Raw genomic sequence first — 23,220 nt, 5'->3', positions numbered from 1 at the left:
GTTTTTGGGGGAAAAAGCAAAGTACGACATTGGCTATAAATCTAATTTTGTCTATATCCCACCAGCAAAAGAAGACTGCTCTTCCTTCATGCATTATTGCTTCAACCGTTATAGCGAAAGAGAGAACTGTTAAATATCGCAAGTGCAGCGAGCTACAGGGTTGACCAGCAGCAGTGGAGCCCCTGGGATCTAAAATATAAATAAAATCTGGGAAATTAATCCTTTGTTAGGAGTGTGATGATCAAGTGGATTAATAGGCAGGGCTGGCCCTGCCACTAAGGCAAACTAGGCGATTGGGCACCCCCCCCCATGTGACTTGATGATGTTATCAGTGCAATGGGGGGGGGGGGTGCCAGTCTCACCTAGGGTGCCAGACAGTCTAGGGCCAGCCTTGTTAATAGGGCTGATAGCCTCCAAGTGGTAGCTGGAAACAGGACTTTTTTTGTAGCTGGAACTCCTTTGCATATTAGGCCACATACCCCTGATGTAGCCAATCCTCCAAGAGCTTACAGGGCTCTTAATACAGGGCATACTGTAAGCTCCAGGAGGATTGGCTGCATTGTGTGTGTGGGGGGGGGGGTGGCCTAATATGCAAAAGAAAAGCCCTGGCTGGAGATCTCCTGGGATTTACAACTGATCTCCAGGCAAGGCTAACATCTGGTGCCGCCCCCTCACATTGAAGTTACTGAGTCACATGAGGGCAGCCAGTTTTGCGCACCCAGAAGGCCAGCGCTCTAGGCAATTGCCTAGTGGCAGGAGAAAATGGCTACTTTTAAAAGTAGACTATGTGGCATTGTACCCCATTGAAGTCCCTCCCCTCTCCAAACCCCATCCTTCTCAGGCACCACCCCTAAAAAAAACTCCAGGTATTTCCTAACCCAAAGCTGGCAACCCTCAGTGGATAAAATTCTGGGCCAATTCCCTCCCCCCTCTTTATTTCCCTTTTTATCCTGACCATTCCCTCAAGAGTTTAGGTGGTCCTATTTTTGCCTGTGAGACAGATGAGGCTGTGACTGGGTCAAGGTTATCCCCGTTCTGTGATATTGCTCATGGCTTAAATTAACAAAATAAATAATAAAAGGAAAGGATAGTTGCCCTCAGAATAAATGAGTCTGTTTATACGTTGGCTTCGATGATGAGCAGGCACTATTAAGTTCTATTTGTTCGGTACCCTTTGCACTCCCTCAAGTGTGAAAGGCAGGGGGGGAAATTTTTTTTTTCCCTCAGGTAGAGTAAAGAATTAAAGAACCAGGGCGTCACAATCCATTGCAACCAGAATTACTTCATAATGTTACCGTTAAAACTGCAATCTAAGCTCCTTGGGCAGCACACCGTCCTCCTCAGCTCAGTGAAAACCAGAGTACATTAAAATCTCCAGCCTCACTCCAAGTACTTCATCTTGGCTGGTTTGCAGGTCACGCTGTTAACAACTTAAGAGAGCAAGGTTACGATCCGTACAATCATTTACTGCAAAACAATGGCTTAATATAATTACTTTAGAGTAAATATGTTGTAAATTGCTGCAGGGCTTTTATTCCCCTCCCCCCCCACACCGCAGTCCTTGAAAAGGCCTCATGCAGTAAATGAAATCAACTTGCTTCATAATTCCTTCAGTAAGCAGAAAGTGTCATTACTACAGGAGACATGTTGCAGTGACCCTGTGTGCGTGTGTTTCTGTATGTAAATGTGTGGTGATGCATGGAGGTTCAGGAATGGGGCAAGGGTGTCGCATACGCTGTTGAAAATATGGTTGCCAAGTGCAATTCAAGAAATATCTGGGGACTTTGGGGGTGGAGCTAGGAGATATTGGGGGTGAAGCCAGGAGCAAGGGTGTGACAAGTATAATTGAACTCCAAAGGGAGTTCCGGCCTCACATTTAAAGGAACTGCACACCTTTAAAAATAGAAATAATGAAGGATAGGGGCACCTTCTTTGGGGGCTCATAAAATTGGACCCCCTGGTTCAATCTTTTTGAAACTTGGAGGATGTTTTGAGGAGAGGCATCAGATAATATGCTGCAAATATGGCGCTTCTACCTCAAAAAATAGCCGCTACAGAACCCCAGATACCTGCAGATCAATTCTCCATTATGCCTATGGGAATCAGTTTCCATAGGGAATAATGGAGTGCCCAGCAGACATCTCCCCACCCCCACTTTCTGTTGACCCTAAAGCGGAGGGAGGGCCTCCAAACCAGGAGATCCCCTGCCCCCACCTGAGGATTGGCAACCCTAGCTGAAAATCTGGAAATGGCGTAGGGCAGCTCTAGGAATTGCTGGAAATAGGGTTGCCAAGTCCAATTAAAGAAAAATCTGGGGACTTTGGGGGTGGAGCCAAGAACAAGGATGTGACAAGCATAATTGAACTCCAAGGGAGTTCTTGCCATCACATTTAAAGAGACAGCACACCTTTTAAAATGCCTTTCTTCCATAGGAAATAATTAAGGATAGGGGCACCATATTTTGGGGCTCATAGAATTGGACCCTCTGGTCCAATCGTTTTGAAACTTGGGGGGTATTTTGGGGAGAGGCACTAGATGCTATACTAAAAGTTTGGTGCCTCTACCTCAAAAAATAGCCCCCCTAGAGCCCCCAATACCCACGGATCAATTTCCTATTATTCCCTATTGGAATCGTTCTCCATAGGGAATAATAGAGTGCCTAGTAGACATTTCCCTCCCCCCCACACGCTTTCTAAAGGGGGGGAGGGCCTCCAAACTAGGGAATCCCCTGCCCCCTCCCTCTCACACACACACACTTACCAGATCTTCCTCCGGACAACTCTACTTCCTGTGAAAACAAAAGCAAAAGAAAGGGAGGGGCCGTTCTCAGAAGCCCTTTCTGCTTCCTGCCCAGCCTTAAAGGGGCAGACATTTTGCAAACGGCTCAGGAGCTCTACAACATGAAGCCTAAAGGTATGTTCTCCTCCCCCCTCCACTTGAAGAGTGGGGAGATGAGGCTGCGAACCCAGAAGTCTCCCGCCAGAGCGGGAGGTTTGGGAAGCCTAGCTGGAAACAATATAGGTCTATCAATGGCCTCTAGCCATGGTGACTAAAAGGAACCTCCATGTTCAGAGGCAACCACTGAATCCCAGTGCCAGGAGGCAGCATTAGGGGCAGACCTTGGCTTATATAGAACCGCCATCTTTAATATTACCTTAACTGGCAGAACCAGCGCCAGAACAGTTTTATTGCTGCCAGATATATATATAATATAACTAAATTATGTATTTTAACTTAACTAACTGGTTTTTATATGTTTAATTTTAATTGTTAAATTTAATGTTTTATCATTTATGTTAATGTATTAATTGTTGTGAGCCGCCCTGAGCCGCCTAGGCAGGGAGGGCGGGGTAGAAATAAAATCTATTATTATTATTATTATTATTATATGCCCTGTTGTTGACCGTCCAGAGGAACTGGTTGGCTACTGTGTGAGATAGGATGATGGACTAGATGGACCACTGGTCTGTTCTAGCAGGGTTCTTCTTACATTCTGTCTAGTACATTTTCCCCACCCTCCCTCCATGTAGCTCAGAGTAGAGTGCATGGTTCTTTCTTTCTCATTTTATTCTCACAGAAATCCTGTTAGCTAGGCTTGGCTGTAATAGAATGCTCGGCCCTGAGGCTGAACTACATGGCAGAATGGGAACTTGAAGCCCGGTATCCTGCAATCAAGTCTGGAATCATTATAGCATACATTTAGACTAATGACTCTAAAAGTCAGCCTTGTAGTTGGGATCCCAAGGCTTACATCCCCCCCCCCCCCAAGTGCAATGCCTTGAGTGGTTCATTTACATGCACTTCATTTTGCATATGGCAAGTTCTGTGTTCAGGTTTTACAACATGTCCTTCTGTCTAATTTAACACAAACCTTCTACACTGTAATAGTTTTAATCTGGTACTTTTTCAAAGGCTGGAATCCTTAAGACACTCCGCTTGCACAAGTGTCTGATTGCTTCCAGTGCTCTGTGCTAGCTGATCTTTTAAAGTGAAAATCTGGAAGGTTTATTCAGACTTCTGATTTTTATTTCCTGTTTGCATCAGGAAGGATCACATTGAAATAGAACGGGAAGCTGCTAGAAAATGGCCAAAAAACTGGGGATTTCTCACCACCCCAATTGAAGAGGTAACGTTGACGTCTATGCAATCCAGGGGTGGCCAAACGGCAGCTCAGGAGCCACATGTGGCTCTTTCACACATATTGTGTTGCTCTCCAAGTCCCCCCTTCCTGTTGGCTGGCTTGATGAAGGCATTTGTCTCTCTAAATCAATTTTCCAAGCCAAGCCAGCCAGCAGCTTAGAGAATAAATTAAAGTTAAAGTTGCTTTCTTTCCACCTCTCCCTCCCCATCTATTTCCTTCCTTCCTTCCTTCCTTCCTTCCTTCCTTCCTTCCTTCCTTCCTTCCTTCCTTCCTTGCAGCTCTCAAACTTCTGATGTTCATGTCTTGCAGCTCCCAAACATCTGACATTTCTTCTATGTGGCTCTTACGTTAAGCAAGTTTGGCCACCCCGGTGTAATCCTTTTCCCAGACCTGGATGAATAATTGAATATGCACAAACATACATGCGTAAGGTTATTTTACTGTATTTTAATGTTTGTATTTCTATATTCTTCATAAATTGCCCTAATGAACCAGTTTTAATAGGTGGACAGGATGGCAGCAGTTAAATAAATAAACAGATTATGTGCAATACACACAGTCATTGAAGTGAGGTTGTGGGCTTAGTGGTAGATCATCCTTTTTGCATGCAGGAAGTCTCTCCCAGGATCAATCCCCAGCATCTCCAGTTAAAGGGATCAGGTGATGTGAAAGACTTCTCTCTCAGACCTAGGGGTCATTTTGTAGAAAAATAGGTGGTGGAGCTCATCCAGCAATTGTTATGCAGCTGCACATACTATTCAATGGACAAGGAGGTGGAACTCTCAGAAAGGTTCAGAAGCTGCACTCCTGTGAGCTCCCACTGAATCCGAGGCCTGCTCAGACCCCCGAGAATCCCTGCCAGTCAGAGCAGGCCATACTGACCTTGGTGCAGAAATGTGCTTAGAATCCTGAATGGGAGGGGGAAACAGGTTGTGAAAGGGATTTGAAGCACAGGGTGGTGGGGAGAGAATTCTCATCTGCTGCTTAAAAAGTGCTTGCAGATTTTTGCCTGTATGCTTGGAAGCAGAGCACTCTTTCATGTACTTCCCTGCCCAGCCTACCTGTCTGTTTAAGGAGGCAGGCCTCAGATTCAGCAGCAGCTCACAGGAGCACAGCTTCTGAATCTTTCTGATGGCCCCCTCTCCTCCTCCCCACCTACCTTGTCCATTGAATAGTAGGTGCAGCTGCATAACAATCCCTGGATTAGGAGAGCTGGCAGCCATCCAGCCATCAGGGGCTTTGCCATGCCCCCAGCAGCCCTCATAAACCCCTGGAGAAGCCCACACCACCCCTTCTCCACTTCTTATGTGATTTTGGATGGTGGGTGACTTCCTGGCCTTTTGATGGGAGGGGGGCAGCCCAGGAGAGCCTCAGGCAAGTGAAGCCTGCTTGGACTAGCTGGATCTCTAGCCAGCCCATGCAGGCCTCGCTCACCCAAAGCTCTCCTTTTTTGCATCGGGCTGCTTTTGGCTGGTGGGGGGTGACATATGCTAAGGAAAGGAAAGGTCCCCTGTGCAAACACCATATGCTAATGAGCTCCACCACCTATTTTTCTACAAAATGACCCCTGTAAGGAGGTATGCACTTGCTTTTGAAACCAAAAGCCTGGCCCTGCAAACTCAAAATATGTGTAGTAGAAAAATGCACGAGTCTAGTAGCACCTTAATGACTAACAAAATTTGCAGCAGGGAATAAGCTTTCATGAGTCACCGCTTACTTCTTCCGCCTTCTCCACCTTTATCTTTCCCTGTTCTTTTAAATACCTTTCCTTTTTGTACTCATTTTTAGTTTCTTTTTTAAAAATTGGCTTATTTAATTCCATAAAGAAGGGGCCACGGCTCAGCGGTGAAGCATCTGCTTGAAATGCAGAAGGTCTGAGGTTTGGTTCCTGGCATCTCCAGTCAAAAGGACCAGGCAGGAAGTGATGTGAAAGACCTCTGCCTGTGACTAGGGATGTGCAAAAAAAAAAAAAAATTCGGATTTACATGGATTCGGAAGTATACGGGGGGGGGATTCGGAATCCCCGTATACTCCTGAATACCGCATTCGGAATAGCCGCATATACGGTAGATGCGCGGCTATTTCCGAATATACGGCCCTATTATACCCTATGGGCCATTGAAATGAATGGCAAATAGGGTATATTTGAAGCCACCTGGAGGGGAGGGGGTTTGAGGGAGAGCCCCCAAATTTGCAGGGGACCTGCAGGGGACTCTCCCCTCCAACCCCCCCCCCCTCAAGTCCCAAAAAGATTGGGCCAGGGGATCCCATTCCAGGGGCACCCAAAGAGGGTGCCCCTATTCCATCATTATACCCTATGGGCCATCCCTCTATCTACTCTATGAACCCTGCAGTGCAGGCCTGGAACCAATATAAACCCAGTTGCCAATGTCACTGCCACACAAAACACAATCTGCTCAAGGTCTGCAGAAAACCCAGATGCCAGCTCTCCAGCCCTGCCCCAAACAACATGGGGAGAGCTGGCCAACCACAACAAGCCTGCTGGTTATGGGTCTCTCACCCAGGTGCCAGCTTCCCTACCACAGAACACACAATCTACTCTATAAAAACAAGAAAGTGACCCAGCCCACACACACCCTCGCTAACCCCCACACCAACCTGAGGTAATTTAAAAAAACCAAAACAAAACCAGCAGAATCACAAAAAGCCAAGTGTTAAAAAAAGTGGCCTTTTCACCAATAAGAAAGCTCAGGCCAAATCAGTCAACAACACCCCCCCCCCTAAAACCAGAACCAGGAAAAGGGGGACAAAAGTGGCCTTTTAAACAATGGAAATTAGTAACAGCAGCAGCGCAACACAGCACAACACAGCAGCAACAAATCAAACACTGAATACTTTTAAAACAGTAAAAAAAAAACTTTTAACAATACAGGAACTTTGCCAACCCCTCCCCCCCCAAAAAACCCTTCACCCTAACCCCAAGAAATCCAAGCCACCCAAATCAGGAGAAGTAAAAGGACACTGCACTTTTAAAAGTCCTCTCACTAAATTAAGATATGGGCAAATTGGCAAAACCCCCCACCCCAGGCCCCCTCCCCAAGCAGAAACCCCTAACCCCCTAACCCCAAATAAGCTACCCCACGACCACCACCACCCAAATCTGGATAAGTAAAGGGACTCTTAGTCTTAAAAAGTCCTTTTACCAACAATAAATAAAAACAAGAACCCCAATACTGTCTTACCTTGTCTTCTCTAGTCCAGGGAAGTCTGGTAAGGCTGAGTGAGAGAGCAGCAGGCAGCAGCTGAAGCCAAGGGCCAGCCAGCAGCACAATCTCTCACACCAACCAACAAAGCAGCAATGGAGGAGTCCAGCCGGGAAGACTCCTTAAAAACCCCTGCAAAGCATGCATTTGCAATGCATTTTGCAAATGCATGCTTTGGATTGGCTGCTGGGGCTCCTCTTCCTCCTCCCCCCCTCCCTGATCCCAGGGAGGCTATGGAAAAGGCAACTAAAGGCGGGAAAGTAGGCAAGCAGCTCCTTTGAGGCTGCAGAAGCTACTTTCCCGCCTTTTGAATTGACAGCCGTATACTTACGAATAGCTATTCGTAAGTATACGGCGAGCCATATTCGGCTGCCGTATAATGGGCGCCTATGGGGATCGGCTGCAGCCTATTCCGTATACAGCCGAATCAGTGGTGATTCGGCTGTAAATACAGTTCGGCCGAACCGAATGCACATCCCTACCTGTGACCCTGGAGAGCTGCTGGCAGTCAGAGTAGTAGACAGTACTGACCTTGATGGACGAAAGGTCTGATTCAATATAAGGCAACTTTATTTTTTGCATTGTGGTCTAAAAGGTATGGTTGTTGCACTCGTTATTTGTTCTGAGGAACAGAGCTTAGAGCAGTGGTGGGATTCAACAGGTTCGCACAGGTTCTATGGAACCGTTACCTAATGTGCTATCGGTTCTATAGAACCGTTTGTTGGTCGGGCGCCCTCGGATCAACGGGGACTTTCCCCTCTAAGTGCCTAAAACTCACCAGTTTCTTTTCCCCACCAGACTGCAAAAAAGCCCAAGCGAACAAGTTAGACGTGCACCCTGCCAGGAATTGCGTCTCCCTCCCTCCAGCCCCTTCCAGCTTCACCACTCCCACGTGTGATTAAAACCCAGGCGCCGAGGAAAAAGCAGCTCAAGCTATCCACCGCGGCGCCTTCTGGGACTCGTAGTCCTTGCGCTCGGTAGCGCAGCGGGCAGGAGGCTCGAAAGACTACCAGACGCGGCATGCCCCTCGGCAAAGAAGGGCTCCGCTCGCTCGTGCGCGCTCGCGGAGTCCGGAAGCCCCGCCCACTTTCATTCCTGGAAGGATGAGTAGGCGAAGGTCTGTTGGCTGCAAACGCTTGTGGGGGCGTCGGGCTTGTTTGGTTTTTTTGCAAATGGCAGTCAAATTAGGTGACTATTAGAAGTAGGAAACCAGCCAGGGAAGCAGTGGGGCCCTTGGATGACCATGGGGTAAAAGGATTACTGAAGGAGGATGGGGAAATGGCTGAGAAGCTGAATGCATTTTTTGCCTCCGTCTTCACCGTGGAAGATGAGAAGTGTTTGCCCGGCCCAGAACCACTAATATTGGAAGGGGTGTTGAAAGACCTGAGTCAGATTGAGGTGACAAAAGAGGAGGTCCTACAACTGATAGACAAATTAAAAACTAATAAGTCACCGGGTCCGGATGGCATACATCCGAGAGTTCTGAAAGAACTCAAAGTTGAACTTGTGGATCTTCTAACAAAAATCTGTAATCTTTCATTGAAATCTGCCTCTGTTCCTGAGGACTGGAAGGTAGCAAATGTCACCCCCATCTTTAAAAAGGGTTCCAGAGGATTTCCAGGAAATTACAGGCCAATCAGTCTGACTTCAATACCGGGAAAGTTGTTAGAAACCATTATCAAGGACAGAATGAGCAGGCACATTGATGAACACGGGTTATTGAGGAAGACTCAGCATCGGTTCTGTAAGGGAAGATCTTGCCTCACTAACCTGTTACAGTTCTTTGAGGGGGTGGACAAAGGGGACCCAATAGATGTTGTTTACCTTGACTTCCAGAAAGCTTTTGATAAAGTTCCTCATCAAAGGCTCCTTAGAAAGCTTGAGAGTCATGGAGTAAAAGGAAGGTCCTCTTGTGGATCAAAAACTGGCTGAGTAATAGGAATCAGAGAGTGAGTATAAATGGGCAGTCTTCACAGTGGAGGACGGTAGTGCCTCTCCCCAAAATACCCTCCCAGTTTCAAAAAGATTGGACCAGGGGGTCCAATTCTATGAGCCCCAAAAGAAGGTGCCCTTATCCTTCATTATTTCCTATGAAAGGAAGGCATTGAAAAGGTGTGCCGTCCCTTTAAATGTGAGGGCCAGAACTCCCAATATGGAAATATCTTCAATAAATCTTTCTTTAAACATAATCTAGTTGTCTTTACCTCTTTTACTGTTCTTATTGCGGTATTTAATGCGTGAATTATTAAACTACCTTTCGGTATATCTTTTGGTATAGTTAAAATGGTCATTAGGACATAGAACCTGTTGTTAATTTATTTCAATCCCACCACTGGCTTAGAGGACAGTTTCAGGTTGGTAGCTATGTTTGTCTGCAGTAGCAGAACAAAAGTTGAGCTCACTAGCACCTGAAACAACTGACAAAATCAGATACCGGTGGTATCTGACAGATTGAGCTTTAAGTCCCAAAATCTTATACTCTGGAAAATTTCATTGGTCTGTAAAGTACTAATGGACTTGAATTTTGTCCTAGTTTAGAGGGAAGTCTTACACTGCTCACATCAATTGAGAATATTTTTTGTAACATATAAAATAAAAAGCAGCATGTTGATGCTTGCAAACTTTCCGTGTTGTGGCATCACCTTTGGCTACATTGGAAATGACATCACTGTGTTGCCAGAGATGTCATGATGTCACCAAGGTGCTACAGGACTCTTGCCTTTTTCTACTGCTACAGACAGTCGCTACCCATTTTGATTATGTCACCAGTAAACCCCCTACCCGCATTAGTCTCCAAACTGTTGCCAGTCTTGTGCTGGCAAACCTACATATGCCCCAGGGCTGCCAGCACTGGCTCAGCAAATGTCAAGTTATTAGGGGGACAGTGCTGCAGAGGGTGGCATTTGGAAATGCTGTAATGTCTCTTCCAGGTGATGACCATGAAAATCAGGGAAATGCCTAGTATGTCACTCTTCTGAGACATTACAGCATCACATCAAAAACTCCCCAAATGCCTCTCTCCACCCTTTGGGCTGACATTCTAGGAATTTCACCAATCTTTATGGTCTTTATCATAGAGATTGACATGAAGTGACTGTTTGGGTCTGTTTTTCCCTTCTGCTCCTCAGTTTCTTGTGGACGGGAGATTCAAGTGGAGGGTAGAGGTCTGCCCGCTGAAGGCAGGCTCCTGGTAAGCGTGTTATGCCCTGAACTGTGATTTATTTGCTTCATAGAAGCCTGCTGCATTTGAAATTCCTGTTACACAGTTCTCTGGCCGTACATCTATTTAGTAGGTACTTATGCTCAGACATTAGTCTGGAGTTAAGTGAGTCAACTTCTCAGTCCTTTAATTGAGAGCACTTATCTGTCCTCCCCACTGTTCTTAGCCTCAAAATGAAAATTAATTCCCTGTATGAATGGTGAATTACAAAAGCATCCAAAGCTGTATGATAAATAGTCTCATATCAGATGCCAAGTACAAGGTCATCAGGTGCAGCTGCACTGGGAACAGTATAAATATCTAGACAGATATGAGCTATTACAATGTTATCACAATACACTGTTCAGCCTGAAGTGCCAATTTATTTTATTGTGTTGATGGTCTCTTTTTAGTTGTTAAAAGATGAAGAGAAGCAGCCTCCTAAACCTAAGATCCCGCTTCCAGAACACTTGCGGATCCGACCTGTGACACCGGTGGAGAAATATATAAAGGTTAGGCAATAAGCAAGGTCGTCTAAAATGGTTCTGGAATTTTAAAAAGATATACCTTTGGTAAGCCCCGTAAAGATTCCCAATCAGTTGATTTTCAGGTCTTTAAGTAAAGGTCAAAGTAAATGGTACCAAAATCATTAGTACTGCTTTAAGAGGCTTGCCTGAGACAAGAAGCGTCTTTTAGAAGTTCTGCTGAGTCTAGATATAGGACACAAAGGTTATAGATTATCTGGATGGTTACCTCATTCCTGCAGTTGCAGGGAGAAAAAACAGCACAGGATTCAGAGTTACCATAAGTTTTAAGAGCATATCCCAGATCACTTTCCCACAGGGTTAAAAGTAACTTGTGTTTCTGACTGGTTCTCTCTTGGTGAACCTAAAACAGAAGATGAGAGGTAACACTTTGGCCATTCCTTACCAGTACTCTGCACCAACCCATACCCACTTACTTTCACCCCTACTTTCTTAATGGGTAGTGTTGTGTCTGGCGTTCATCCCAGAAGGTACAGCACAGCGCGCCTGTGAGCAGTGCCTGGAAGGGACGGACTCAGCCCGCCTGTGACGATCAGTGGCGGGAAGTTTAACTGGCCAGGATTGGACCCGACCAGGAAGAAGGTTGTTCCGGGAAATGTATATAACAGGGGACCCAGCCCCACCATGTTGTCTTTGTGATATACTCGCTAATAAAACATGTTGCCATCTGAATGTCTCTGACTTCAGTACATTACACTGGCAACGAGGATGGGATGCCAGTGAGCAGAGAGCAGCCTACAGTGCTCCGAGCTCTAGTGCTTCCGCGGCCCAGGTCATGACTACTGCTCCCGGACAAACTTTACCAGAATTCGATGTCACCCGGGCCAACTTATGGGAATCATGGGTGGACCAGATCAACTACTACATAGAGCTGCACAAAATAGAGGCAGCGGTTGAGAAGAAGGCGCTTCTCCTGAGTTCCTGCGGTGTGGAGACCATCCAGCTGATGAAGCGACTCATTGCACCGACCACCCTCACAAGGGCCACCTATGACCAGCTGGTCAAGGCGATGATGAACCACGTGGTGCCCCAGCTGTCCCATCTCACACACAGGCACGCGTTCTACATGAGACAGCAGAGACATGCTGAGTTCGCCGCCGAGTATCTTGCGGAGCTCCATGGATTAGCTCTGAGATGTGATTTCACGGGGGTCCTGGAAGAGATCCTGCTGGACCACTTCGCAGTTGGCGTCTAGGAGGAGAAAATGTGCCAAAAGTGCTAGCATACAAGGACATCAACCTCGTGAAAGCGCTTTGACGGGCAACCTTCGAACAGATCCACACCAACCCTTCCACGAACCAGGCCACTACTGCCTCGATCTCGGATGGCTCCGATGAGGAAGGGACACACCAGCTTCACTGCCAGCTGTGCAGCAGGCTGAAAACACCAACCCGACCACGGGCAATGGAGAAGCCAAGCACCAAGTGCGCTAGCTGTGGGGACCCACATGAACGCCATGACTGCCCCTACCGCAACGCAACTTGCAGAAGCTGCAGAAAAGTGGCCACATCGACCAAGCTTGCAGGGCCAGAACCAACAGGAGGCACCAGTCCGCACACCACGACTCGACAGATGCACACACAACGGCTTCAAACAGCATCCAGGTAATGAACTTACCCCTGGACACCCCCAACAAGGTCAAAGTGCAGGTCTTGATCGAAGGGGGTCCCTGCCTGATGGAATTGGACCCGAGAACATCCATGTCCATAATTTCGGAGGAGACCCTTAGTAAACTCTGCCCCCACAACTGGCCAGCCCTCCGGCCCACGGAGTTCATATTCTGGGACTTTCAAAAGAATCCGGTGCAGATCATGGGGTGAGCCAGAGTTAGGGTGGAGTTCAAAAATTTTAAAGAGGCCCTGAACATACTTGTGGTGAAGTGCCAACTCACCACCCTTTTGGGATTGGCTTGGATTAAGCCCCTGGGCATCAAAATTGTTGGGGCAGACCACATGTAGGCCCACATCTTCAACCAAGTGTGCCAGGAGTTCCCGGAAGTATTTGATGGGGCTCTGGGAACCTACAAGGGACCACCTATCGTGCTGCAGCTGGACCCCACGGTCAGGCCCTTAAGGCTGAAGGCTCGGCAGGTTCCGTTTGCACTTAAACCAAAAATCGAAGCCAAACTGGCCTGCCTCGTGGCTCAGGGGGTGCTTGAGCCTGTCTCCCACACCACTTGGGAAACCCCCATAGTCACGCCAGTCAAGCCGAATGGGGACGTGCGCATCTGTGCACACTACAAATGCACAATTAATAAAGCACTACAGGACCACCTATACCCCATTCCAGTGGTCAGCCATGTCCTCGCCTCCCTGGCCGGCTCTAAGATTTTCGGGAAGTTGGATTTGACACAAGCATAACAACAACTTCTGGTGGATGAGCAAACGGCTGAGGCTCAGACCATCATTACGCACCGGGGTGCTTTCAAGGTGTGGAGGCTACAATTTGGGGTCAGCGTGGCTCCGGGAATTTTCCAGAGCTTAATGGATTCTCCTTAAAGGGATTCCCAGAGTACAACCCTTTTTCGATGATGTTTTGATAGCGGCACCCAATGCCACTGAGTTCTGCCGCCACCTTTGAGAGATGCTTCGCCATTTCCAGAATGCGGGTCTCAAGGTGAAGCGGGAGAAGTGCTCACTTGGGGTGCCAAGGGTGGAGTTCCTGGGGTTTGTGGTGGATGCTGCGGGAATTCACCCAACGGCCGACAAGACCAGGGCGATAGTTCAGGCCCTGCCCTCCACTTGCAAGACGGAGCTTCAAAGTTTTTTGGTGCTCCTGAACTTTTACCACTCATTCTTGCCCCACAAAGTAGCCCTGGCCGAACCCCTACACAGACTCCTAGATAAGGGCGCCCCATGGGTCTGGGGGGAAAAGCAGGCCGCGACCTTCCAGGTGGTCAAGGACATCTTGGTTTCAAATGAGGTACTCCACCATTTTGACAAGTCCTTCCCCATGATTTTAGCCTGTGATGCTTCCCCTTACGAACTGGGCGCCGTCCTGGGCCACCAACTCCGAAATGGGAGAGAGGTTCCCGTGGGCTATTACTCTCGGACTTTGAACCAGGCTGAGCGCAACTATGCCCAAATAGACAAGGAGGCATTGACAATCATGGCGGGCATATTCAAATTCAACGACTACCTGTATGGTAGGCGCGTCACAATTGCCACAGACTACAAGCCATTGCTCAGCCTACTTGCCCCAGACCGCCAGATGCCGCAGATCCTGTCACAGCAGGTCCTGCAGTGGAACGAGTTCCTCAACTTCTACACCTACAAGCTAGTCTACCACCCTGGCAAGGCAATGGGCCTCACAGACACCCTTCTGCTGCAGGATATGGACACCAATCTGGCCCCAGTCCATCACATGATGCTTCTGGAGTCTCTACCGGAGCAGCCCCTCCATGCTGCTGAGGTAGCCAGGTCCATGGTTAGAGACCACATCCTTGCATGTGTTTCGGACTGGGTGGGGAGGGGTTGGCCCACGGGCAAATTGGACGCTGAATTCAGGCCTTTTGTTTCTTGCCGGGAGAAATTCTCCTTACACAAAGGGTATATTCTGTGGGGCAGCAGAGTGGTGGTCCCTCCCCCACTCCGGAAGCAAGTGCTCAAAGCCTTGCACGAGACGTACCCTGGGACATTGCATATGAAAGCTCTTGTGCAGATCTATGTATGGTGGCCAGGGATGGATGAAGAGATAGAGAGGTGGGTTAGGAGGTGCCCGCCCTGCCAAGAGTCCCAGCCAACTCCACCCAGTGCCCCCGTTCACTGCTGGGAATCCAGCCATGGTCCCGGCTACACTTAGATTTCGCGGGGTCATACCGGGGCAAATATTCTTTATCTTGGTGGATGCTTACATAAAGTGGCTGGAGGTCATCCCAGTTGCTTCCACCTCCACCGCAGCCGCAGTCAGAGCCTTACGAAGCATTTTTTGCACCCATGGGATCCCTGACACTATAGTGATGTATAACGGCACCGCTTTTACCTTGCGGGAGTTCCAGGAATTCCAGAATAGGTACCTCATCTGCCACATATGGTCTGCTCCCTTTCACCCTGCAACTAACAGCCAAGCAGAGCTCATAGTTCGCACAACAAAGGAGGCCCTGGGTCACATAATTCAAGGGGATTGGGACCACCCACTGTCTGCCTTCCTATTTGGGAACAGGATCAACCCTAACCTGGCTACTGGTGTAAGCCCCATCGAGTTACTCATGGGCAGGAGGTTAACCACCCGGCTCGATAGGCTACACCCTGACTGGGCCCTGGACCTTCGCAGCTCCCCCAAGACCAGGGAGGCCACTAGGGGGTTCTTTCCAGGGGATCCAGTATATGCCAAGAACTTTGCAAGCGGGCCGAAGTGGATACCAGCTCGGGTGCTGCGGCTCAACGGGTCCCACTCATACGAGGTCTCGTCAGAAGGGGGGCAGTTCCTCCGCAGACACATAGACCAACTTCGCCACTGCACCCTGCTGGAGGAACCAGCAGGGCCAGGGGGAACGGGGAGAGCACAGGACTGCCTCAAGAAGCAACCCTGCCGGGTTTGCTGACGGAGGAGCCTTACAGTGATAGGGCGGGGGGAGATACCTCCGCAGGCTTGAGACAACGCTCTGCTGACCGCGCTCCAAAGCAAGGAACCAGCAGTTACAGAACCCCAGGCAGCAGCTCCAGCTCCTCAGATCGAACATCGGCGGTCAAACAGAGAGTGGCAGCCGCCCGCTCATTTGAAAGACTATGTATCTTGAACTGGGGGGGGGGGAGGAGTGTTGTGTCTGGCGTTCGTCCCGGAAGGTACAGCACAGCAAGCCTGTGGGCAGTGCCTGGAAGGGACGAACTCAGCCCGCCACCTGACCAGGAAGAAGGTTGTTCCGGGAAATGTATATAACAGGGGACCCAGCCCTGCCATGTTGTCTTTGTGATGTACTCGCTAATAAAGCATGTTGCCATCTGAACGTGTCCAACTTCAGTACATTACAGGTAGTTAATCTGAAATGTCCCATTTCTGCACAAAAATGTCACCTCAGCCAGCATTAGAACACAGGAACTTAAAGAAAAGCCCATCTGGATCAGACCAGTGGTCCATCTGATCCAACATCCTGTTTCGTGCAGTGGTCAACCAGTTCCTCTGGAGGACCAACAACAGGGCATAGAGGCTGAGGCCTTCCCCTGATGTTGTCTCCTGGCTCTGGGATTCAGAGGCTTACGGCCTCTGAATATGGAGATTCGCTTTAGTCACCATGTAGCCAAGTGATTAAAAAATTTTTTAGCAGGGACCAAATAAAATTGCTTCATGGGGCTGCCTCAGGCTTAGAGAATCGCAGCAACTGGTGAGTGTGGCCTTTTGTTGTAACTGTGGTGGAAAGAATTGACAAAGAGAACTTTTTCTCCCTCTACCAAGATACTACAAATCGAGGGCATCAAGAGAAGCTGATGGGCTGCAACCCCATGAAATAATTTTATTTGGTCCCTGCTAAAAAATTTTTAATCACGGTATGATTTTTTAAAAAATGATAAAGGAATTTGTTTTCCAAAGTTGTGAAAGGGCATATTCCACACTTTACTGTTGCATCTCTTTGTATTTTGTTTGCATAGCCCTGGCCACGCTAAAAGTATCCGTGCAACATCATTGTAAATTCCGCCAATGCTACCTTTCCCGGCTCCTTGCTGTCAGGTCACAGCTGATTTATGGCGACCCCCAAGACAAAAGACATCCAGAGGTGGTTTGCCGTTGCGTGCCTTTTCATAATGACCCTGGTATTCCTTAGCAGTCTCCAGGGCCTTTTTTTGTAGAAAAAGCCCAGCAGGAACTCATTTGCATATTAGGCCACACCCCTTTATGCCAAGACAGCCGGAACTGTGTTCCTGTGCATTCCTGCTCAAAAAAAGCCCTGGTAGACTCTCATCCAAATACTGACCAGGGGCAACCCTGCTTAGTTTCTGAGATCTGACCAGGTAGGGCTAGCTTGGGCACCAACGTTATTGCAAAAGGAGCTGTTTTGTGCGGCAAAGTATACTCCTGGCAAGTAGAATAGTCCTTGAGAATACAAATGTTGGCCATCCATGCTCTAGGGCAAAAATGCCAGTTGGAACTGGTAACTCGTGTCTTTTTAAGATTTCATAATCTACAAGACAAGAGATTTTTTTAAAAAAAAAAAACAGCTGGAGAAGCTCCATAACTAGGAAACTGCTGTCTAGATGCCTTCGTCCCTTTCACCACACACACACACACAAAAAACCTCCTTTAGATCACAGCTGAATTGGTAGTCATTAAACTATGGAAGTCTGGATGGAAACCCGCTGCCCTTGACTCACGGCTTGCCCATCAAAAGACACAAAAAGCAAGAGTTCGTTTTGGAACTGTACATCTTTTGAGGCATTTCAACACCTGACATTTGAGATTATACCCTTCTGTGCACTCCTGTGGGAATGAAATGTACCCATTCCTCTGGAAGAGTCAGGCAAAGGAATCCATGACGCCTTTGTGTTCTATGGCCTGGAATCAGAAGAACATCATTTTTCCCCCATTGTTTGGCTCCGTGGGTGGCATGTACCACCAAGGAGTAAAAAAAGAAAAAGAAAGAAAGAAGAGGAGCTTATTCCAAAGGAAGTTCTTTGCCTAGATATCACACACATTTTCCAGTCTTGGCCGAGGAACAAAGCAAAAAGGACTCTGGCAGCAGAACAAACTAGAAAGAAAAATTGCGTATTTCTCTGCTGAATAAGCCCCCAGATGTTAAAGCGATACATCAGAGAGCACTTTCAGCCTGCTTTGCGGAGAGGGCTTAGCCAAAATAAGCACAGAAGTCAAGGTGAAGAGGGAGCTTCGGCCTTTGGAGCTCCCCCCCCCCCCTGCTATCTTTGACAGCCGCTTTTATTTACATTAAACTAGACTTTCAAAGGAATTAAGAATTCTTTCCCATCCCATAGATGAAGCCACTGCTCAGTAGTAAAACAATTTGTTTGGCATATAGAAGGTCCTAGGTTTCATCCTCAGCATTTCCAGTGGAAATGATCAGGTAGCAGGTGATAAAAACATAAGAACTTAAGAGAAGCCATGTTGGATAGGCCAATGGCCCATCCAGTCCAACACTTTGTGTCAGACAATGGCAAAAAAAAAAATACAGGTGCCATCAGGAGGTCCACCAGTGGACCAGGACACTCGAAGCTCTCCTACTGCTGACCCCCCTACCCAAAGCACCAAGAATACAGAGCATCACTGCCCCAGACAGAGAGTTCCATCAATACCCTGTGGTTGATAGCCACTGATGGACCTCTGCTCCATATGTTTATCCAATCCCCGCTTGAATCTGGCTGTGCTTGTAGCCGCCGCCACCTCCTGTGGCAGTGATGGGAAGGGCCCGCCAGAGACTCTGGAAGACTGCTGCTTGAAAACAACTTCATTGAAATCTGCCTCCATTCCTGAGGACTGGAAGGTAGCTAATGTCACCCCCATCTTTAAAAAGGGTTCCAGAGGAGATACGGGAAATTACAGGCCAGTCAGTCTGACTTCAATACCAAGAAAGTTGGTAGAAACCATTACCAAGGACAGAATGAGTAGGCACATTGATGAACACAAATTATTGAGGAAGACTCAGCATGGGTACCGTGAGGGAAGATCTTGCCTCATTAACCTGTTACAGTTCTTTGAGGGGGTGACAAAGGGGACCCAATAGATGTTGTTTACCTTGACTTCCAGAAAGCTTTTGATAAAGTTCCTCATCAAAGGCTCCTTAGTAAGCTCGAGAGTCATGGAGTAAAAGGACAAGTCCTCTTGTGGATCAAAAACTGGCTAATTAATAGGAAGCAGAGAGTGAGTATAAATGGGCAATCTTTGCAGTGGAAGACGGTAAGCAGTGGGGTGCCGCAGGGCTCAGTACTGGGTCCCATGCTCTTTAACTTGTTCATAAATGATTTGGAGTTGCGAGTAAGCAATGAAGTGGCTAAGTTTGCAGATGACACTAAATTGTTCAGGGTGGTAAGAACCAGAGAGGATTGTGAGGCACTCCAAAGGGATCTGTTGAGGCTGGGTGAGTGGGTGTCAACGTGGCAGATGAGGTTTAATGTGGCCAAGTGCAAAGTAATGCACATTGGGGCCAAGAATCCCAGCTACAAATACAAGTTGATGGGGTGTGAACTGGCAGAGACTGACCAAGAGGGAGATCTTGGCGTCGTGGTAGATAACTCACTGAAAATGTCAAGACAGTGTGCGATTGCAATAAAAAAGGCCAATGCCACTGTAAGGTTTGCCACTTCTCATAAGCTTTCTTCCTGCAAAAAAAAGGGGGGGGCAGGCTGCATTCTGGAGGGCCCCCTGGAAGTTGGGGCAGTGCCCCACAGGCCCCTCTGTGGCTACAGGCCTGTTTTGTGGTAGCCCAATGTACCTCTGATCCTATTCCTGGGGTTCTCCCTGTTTCCCAGAAATAGGAATTTGGGGAGCATTTTTAGCTGCTGCGGAAGGGGGAAGGGAGGGAAATTGTTTTGGTAGAAATTCTTGCAGCCTCACAAAATGATAGTCTGGACGCCATCCCATAGAGACCTCTCCATAGTATCTTCCTAAATTCATATAACTGTAACCTGTTCGACAAAGCAGGAGTCAAGTATCACCTTTAAGACCAACAAACTTTTATTCAGAATGTAAGCTTTCGTGTACATGCACACTTCTTCAGACAAGGAATGAGATACAGTAAGCAGCAGAGCTACATATAGCTGGTGGGGTTTAGAATTCAAAGTGGTACAAAGTTAAAATCCAATAGCAGAATAGTAAAATTAACAAATTCAGAAAACCTTTGATCTGGGTTGCAATGCTTAGGAAACCAATAAAACAATCACATGTCAGAATGTGAGAATGTTAATTATTCTATTGCTAATAAGCCTGGGTCAAAATGAGGGCATTTCTTTCCCAGAAGGTACCACTTTGCATTCTAAACCCCACAAGCTATATGTAGCTCTGCTTACTGTACCTCATTCCTCGTCTGAAGAAGTGTGCATGCACATGAAAGCTTACATTCTGAATAGTTCGTTGGTCTTAAAGGTGTTACTTGACTCCTGCTTTGTTCTGCTGCTTCAGACCAACATGGCTGCCCACCTGGATGTAACCTGTTCTGAAGTTCTGGCAAGAGAATCAATCACCTGGGGGGAAATACCTGTCTGGTTAGCTTATTATGCTTTTTTTTTAGCATTACATCCAGTTATTGTGCTATATATGTAAGTGCCTGTTCCAAACACAGTGACGGTCAGTTCACCTGCACACGTAGTTTTCTACTTGGTGGGTGGCACCTGCGACATCTACAGAAAAGTACTGGGGAAAGGTGAATCCCCCATATTCCCTGACTTCCATTGGGTGAGCAGGCCTGTCCCCAAATCCAGGGAGATGTGAGAAAAGCAGCAGTGCTGTGTAGTCATGTTTCCAGATCTCTAGGTCTCAGCATAATGCTTTGACAAAGGGAACCTTTACCTTCTGCTTTCGAAAAACAACTGCAATTCTCCAAAGGACTTAACTCATAAGCAAATCTGCGACTCTCAGCCAAGATTCCTAGAGTAGGATTCTCACAAGTGACAGTACAGGAGACTTTTTTGCTTCTCTCACAGGGGCTGTTTGAGCTGGTGATGATGCTTAACAGCCACTCTTAATTCAGATTTGGTAGATGTGCAGTTTCTGTCTTTGCATCTTTGCTGAAGATGGCTGCTCGGCATTTCAAGGAGTGCAAATTCGTGTGTGTTGTTTTTTAAATGGTGGCATATTCATTATGCAGTCAAGGGAAACTGAAGTATTGATTGAAGTGTCTCTTGTGGAAGCGCTCTCAAAATGAAACACTCCAATTAATTCAGCACTTTTTAGAATTAAATCCTATTGTGGTCAGAAATCTCCTCAGTCACTTTAGGGACATATATTTAAACCTGGAAAGAACACTTTCTTTCTTTACACGAAACAGTCTCTTTTGAATATAAACAATCAGTGTATTAATGAACAAAGTCTGGGTCCAGTGGCACCTTTAAAACCAACAAAATTTTATTCTGGGTATAAGCTTCCACTCACACGCACACTTCTTCAGATACAGTGAAAGAGAAGTCACCAATCATTACATATAGGTAGCAAGTCAGGAGGATGTTGCCAGAAAGGGCCAATTAGAGCTAAAATTGGATTTAAGCACTTTGTAAAACCTGTCAATAGCAGCAAATATAGCTAAAATTTGATTAAGGTGATTAGTAAAACTTGTCAATAAAGCAGAGTAGCATAAAAGTTTACAAACAGATGTGACAACTGAACGACATTAGCATGTGTAGTGAGATAGGAAACTAATATCTTTGTTAAGCCCTGGGGGTTGTTTAAAGTATTTTAGATCTACTGAAATTAGTACCATGTTATTGAACTGAGTACCCTTTTATTCAGGTGGGCTTACTCCCATGAAAGTGCTCTTGGGATTGCAGCCTTAAAGGCCATCCATCTCATAGGATCGCCAACCTTGGCTTGGGAAATTCCTGGAAATCTGGTGGTGGAGCTTGAAGAGTTTGGGAAAGGGAGAAAGCTCTATGACTCCACAGAGTTTACTCTCCAAAGCTGCCATTTCCTCCAGGGGAAGTGAGCTCTATACTCCAGAGGTCAGTTGTAATTTTGGGAGAACTCCAGGCCACACCTGGAAATTGGCAACCCTAAGTCCTTCTTTGGCAGTGAGATAGCTAGTCTTAGGGGACAGGGCCTTTTTATCAGTAACACCTTGTTTACAGAACTGCCTGCCCCAAGTTTGGTTGCATTCCATTTGGCACCTTTTGTTACATGGCTACTTCCACCTGCTTGCCGCTTCTCTGAAGCTTTCTGAGGTAGGGGTGAAAGCTGGAGGCTCTGAATGTGGCCAGGTTGAGGCAGCCAGCCCTAAAACTTTGGAGTCAAGAAGGGACTGCACCTTGCGTGCAAGCGGGGGGGTTCCTTCCATCTCCCTCTTCCCCATGCTGGCACTCTGCAGCCAGCAGCTCCATCCATCCCCTCTCTCTGGCCCATTCCATGCGGCTTCCTCCACCTCCCCGCCTGCTGCTTTTGCTGCTGCAGTGCACTGTGACCTGCTCAGCTCCCCCAGCTCCAGCTGCTGCTGCTGCTTCACTGGCTGAGCCATGGCAAAATGAAAAAGAAAAAAGCAGGTTGTGCCCCGGACAGCCCGTTGGAAGTCAGGGGACTTCACGTGGAAGTCAGGGGGCAGTGCCCCCACAGACCCACCTGTGGCTATGATACTGATGCTCTAACAGATGCTCTACCACCGAGTAGCACAGCCCATCCCCCAAGGGAAGCGGGGTGGAAGGTTCTTCTCACCTTTTTGGTGCCCCTAAAAATCTGAAAACCTAGGTGGTCGCGAGGGTTTGCCTAGTAGTCAGGCTGGCCCTGTGTTCCAGAGCCAGCCATTCTCATCTGACATGCACCTACCTCTAGCATTTGCTCCCTTATTTGTGGCCTTATCCTTTGGGAGGATGGTGCTGCCATTTGAAATCAGAATTTGTCATTTGCTGGTGTCCGTGGATGATTATTTTAGGCAGTGTGAACTTGGACTTCATGTTGCTTAATGGTTTGCTGTAATCTTGATGCTTATGGATTCTTGGTTTTATTGCAGCAACGGATGCTTGTCTGGACTAGCTCTCAAGCAATATGAGCCAGACGGTGCAGTGTATAAATATTTTTTGAGAATGGTAATCGCCACGCACTTGAATGTAGTTCAAGGACACCTTGGGAGAAAATACTGAGAAATGCAACAAACCAACAAGCGAGTCCCTAAATATCTTACATCCTTCTCAATTGCAGATAGAGCCATCTCCTCCTGTTCCTCAGACAACTCAGGGGTTTATCGGCTGGAGATCGACCGTACCAGGGCTGGAACTTGAACGATACTATCAGATCAGAAGCTGCAAAGGTGCCTTTTACAAGGACTTGAAGTGGCCCAATGAGCCCACCGACTAACCTTGAGAAGTAATGTCTAGGCTTCCCTCTCATTCTCTCTCTCTGTTAGTTAACTCAAGTACCTCCCCCACTTGATACAGAAACAATGGCGCTGAAATACGTTTTGCCTGCAGTGCCTTTGCTTAAAGTTCACTAGGTCTTACTACTATCTTATTATAATTTCCAGCATATGACAAA

General features: G+C 47.3%; 1 protein-coding gene across 1 annotated transcript in view; it reads left to right on the top strand.

Annotated features, from left to right (window-relative positions):
- CIMIP1 (ciliary microtubule inner protein 1) overlaps window positions 1-23,220 on the top strand; it is a 23,846-nt gene extending 626 nt beyond the window's left edge. Inside the window, exons 2-4 of the mRNA XM_060233230.1 lie at window positions 4,045-4,126; window positions 10,978-11,076; window positions 22,888-23,220. Coding sequence (XP_060089213.1) covers window positions 4,045-4,126; window positions 10,978-11,076; window positions 22,888-23,043 — 337 coding nt within the window. The 3' untranslated portion in view covers window positions 23,044-23,220. The remainder of the gene's footprint in view (window positions 1-4,044; window positions 4,127-10,977; window positions 11,077-22,887) is intronic.

The sequence above is a fragment of the Heteronotia binoei genome, chromosome 2 (assembly GCF_032191835.1).
Source record: "Heteronotia binoei isolate CCM8104 ecotype False Entrance Well chromosome 2, APGP_CSIRO_Hbin_v1, whole genome shotgun sequence".
Taxonomy (NCBI): domain Eukaryota; kingdom Metazoa; phylum Chordata; class Lepidosauria; order Squamata; family Gekkonidae; genus Heteronotia; species Heteronotia binoei.
The sequence above is the reverse complement of the archived record's forward strand: the minus strand, read 5'-3'. Positions and strand labels throughout refer to the sequence as shown.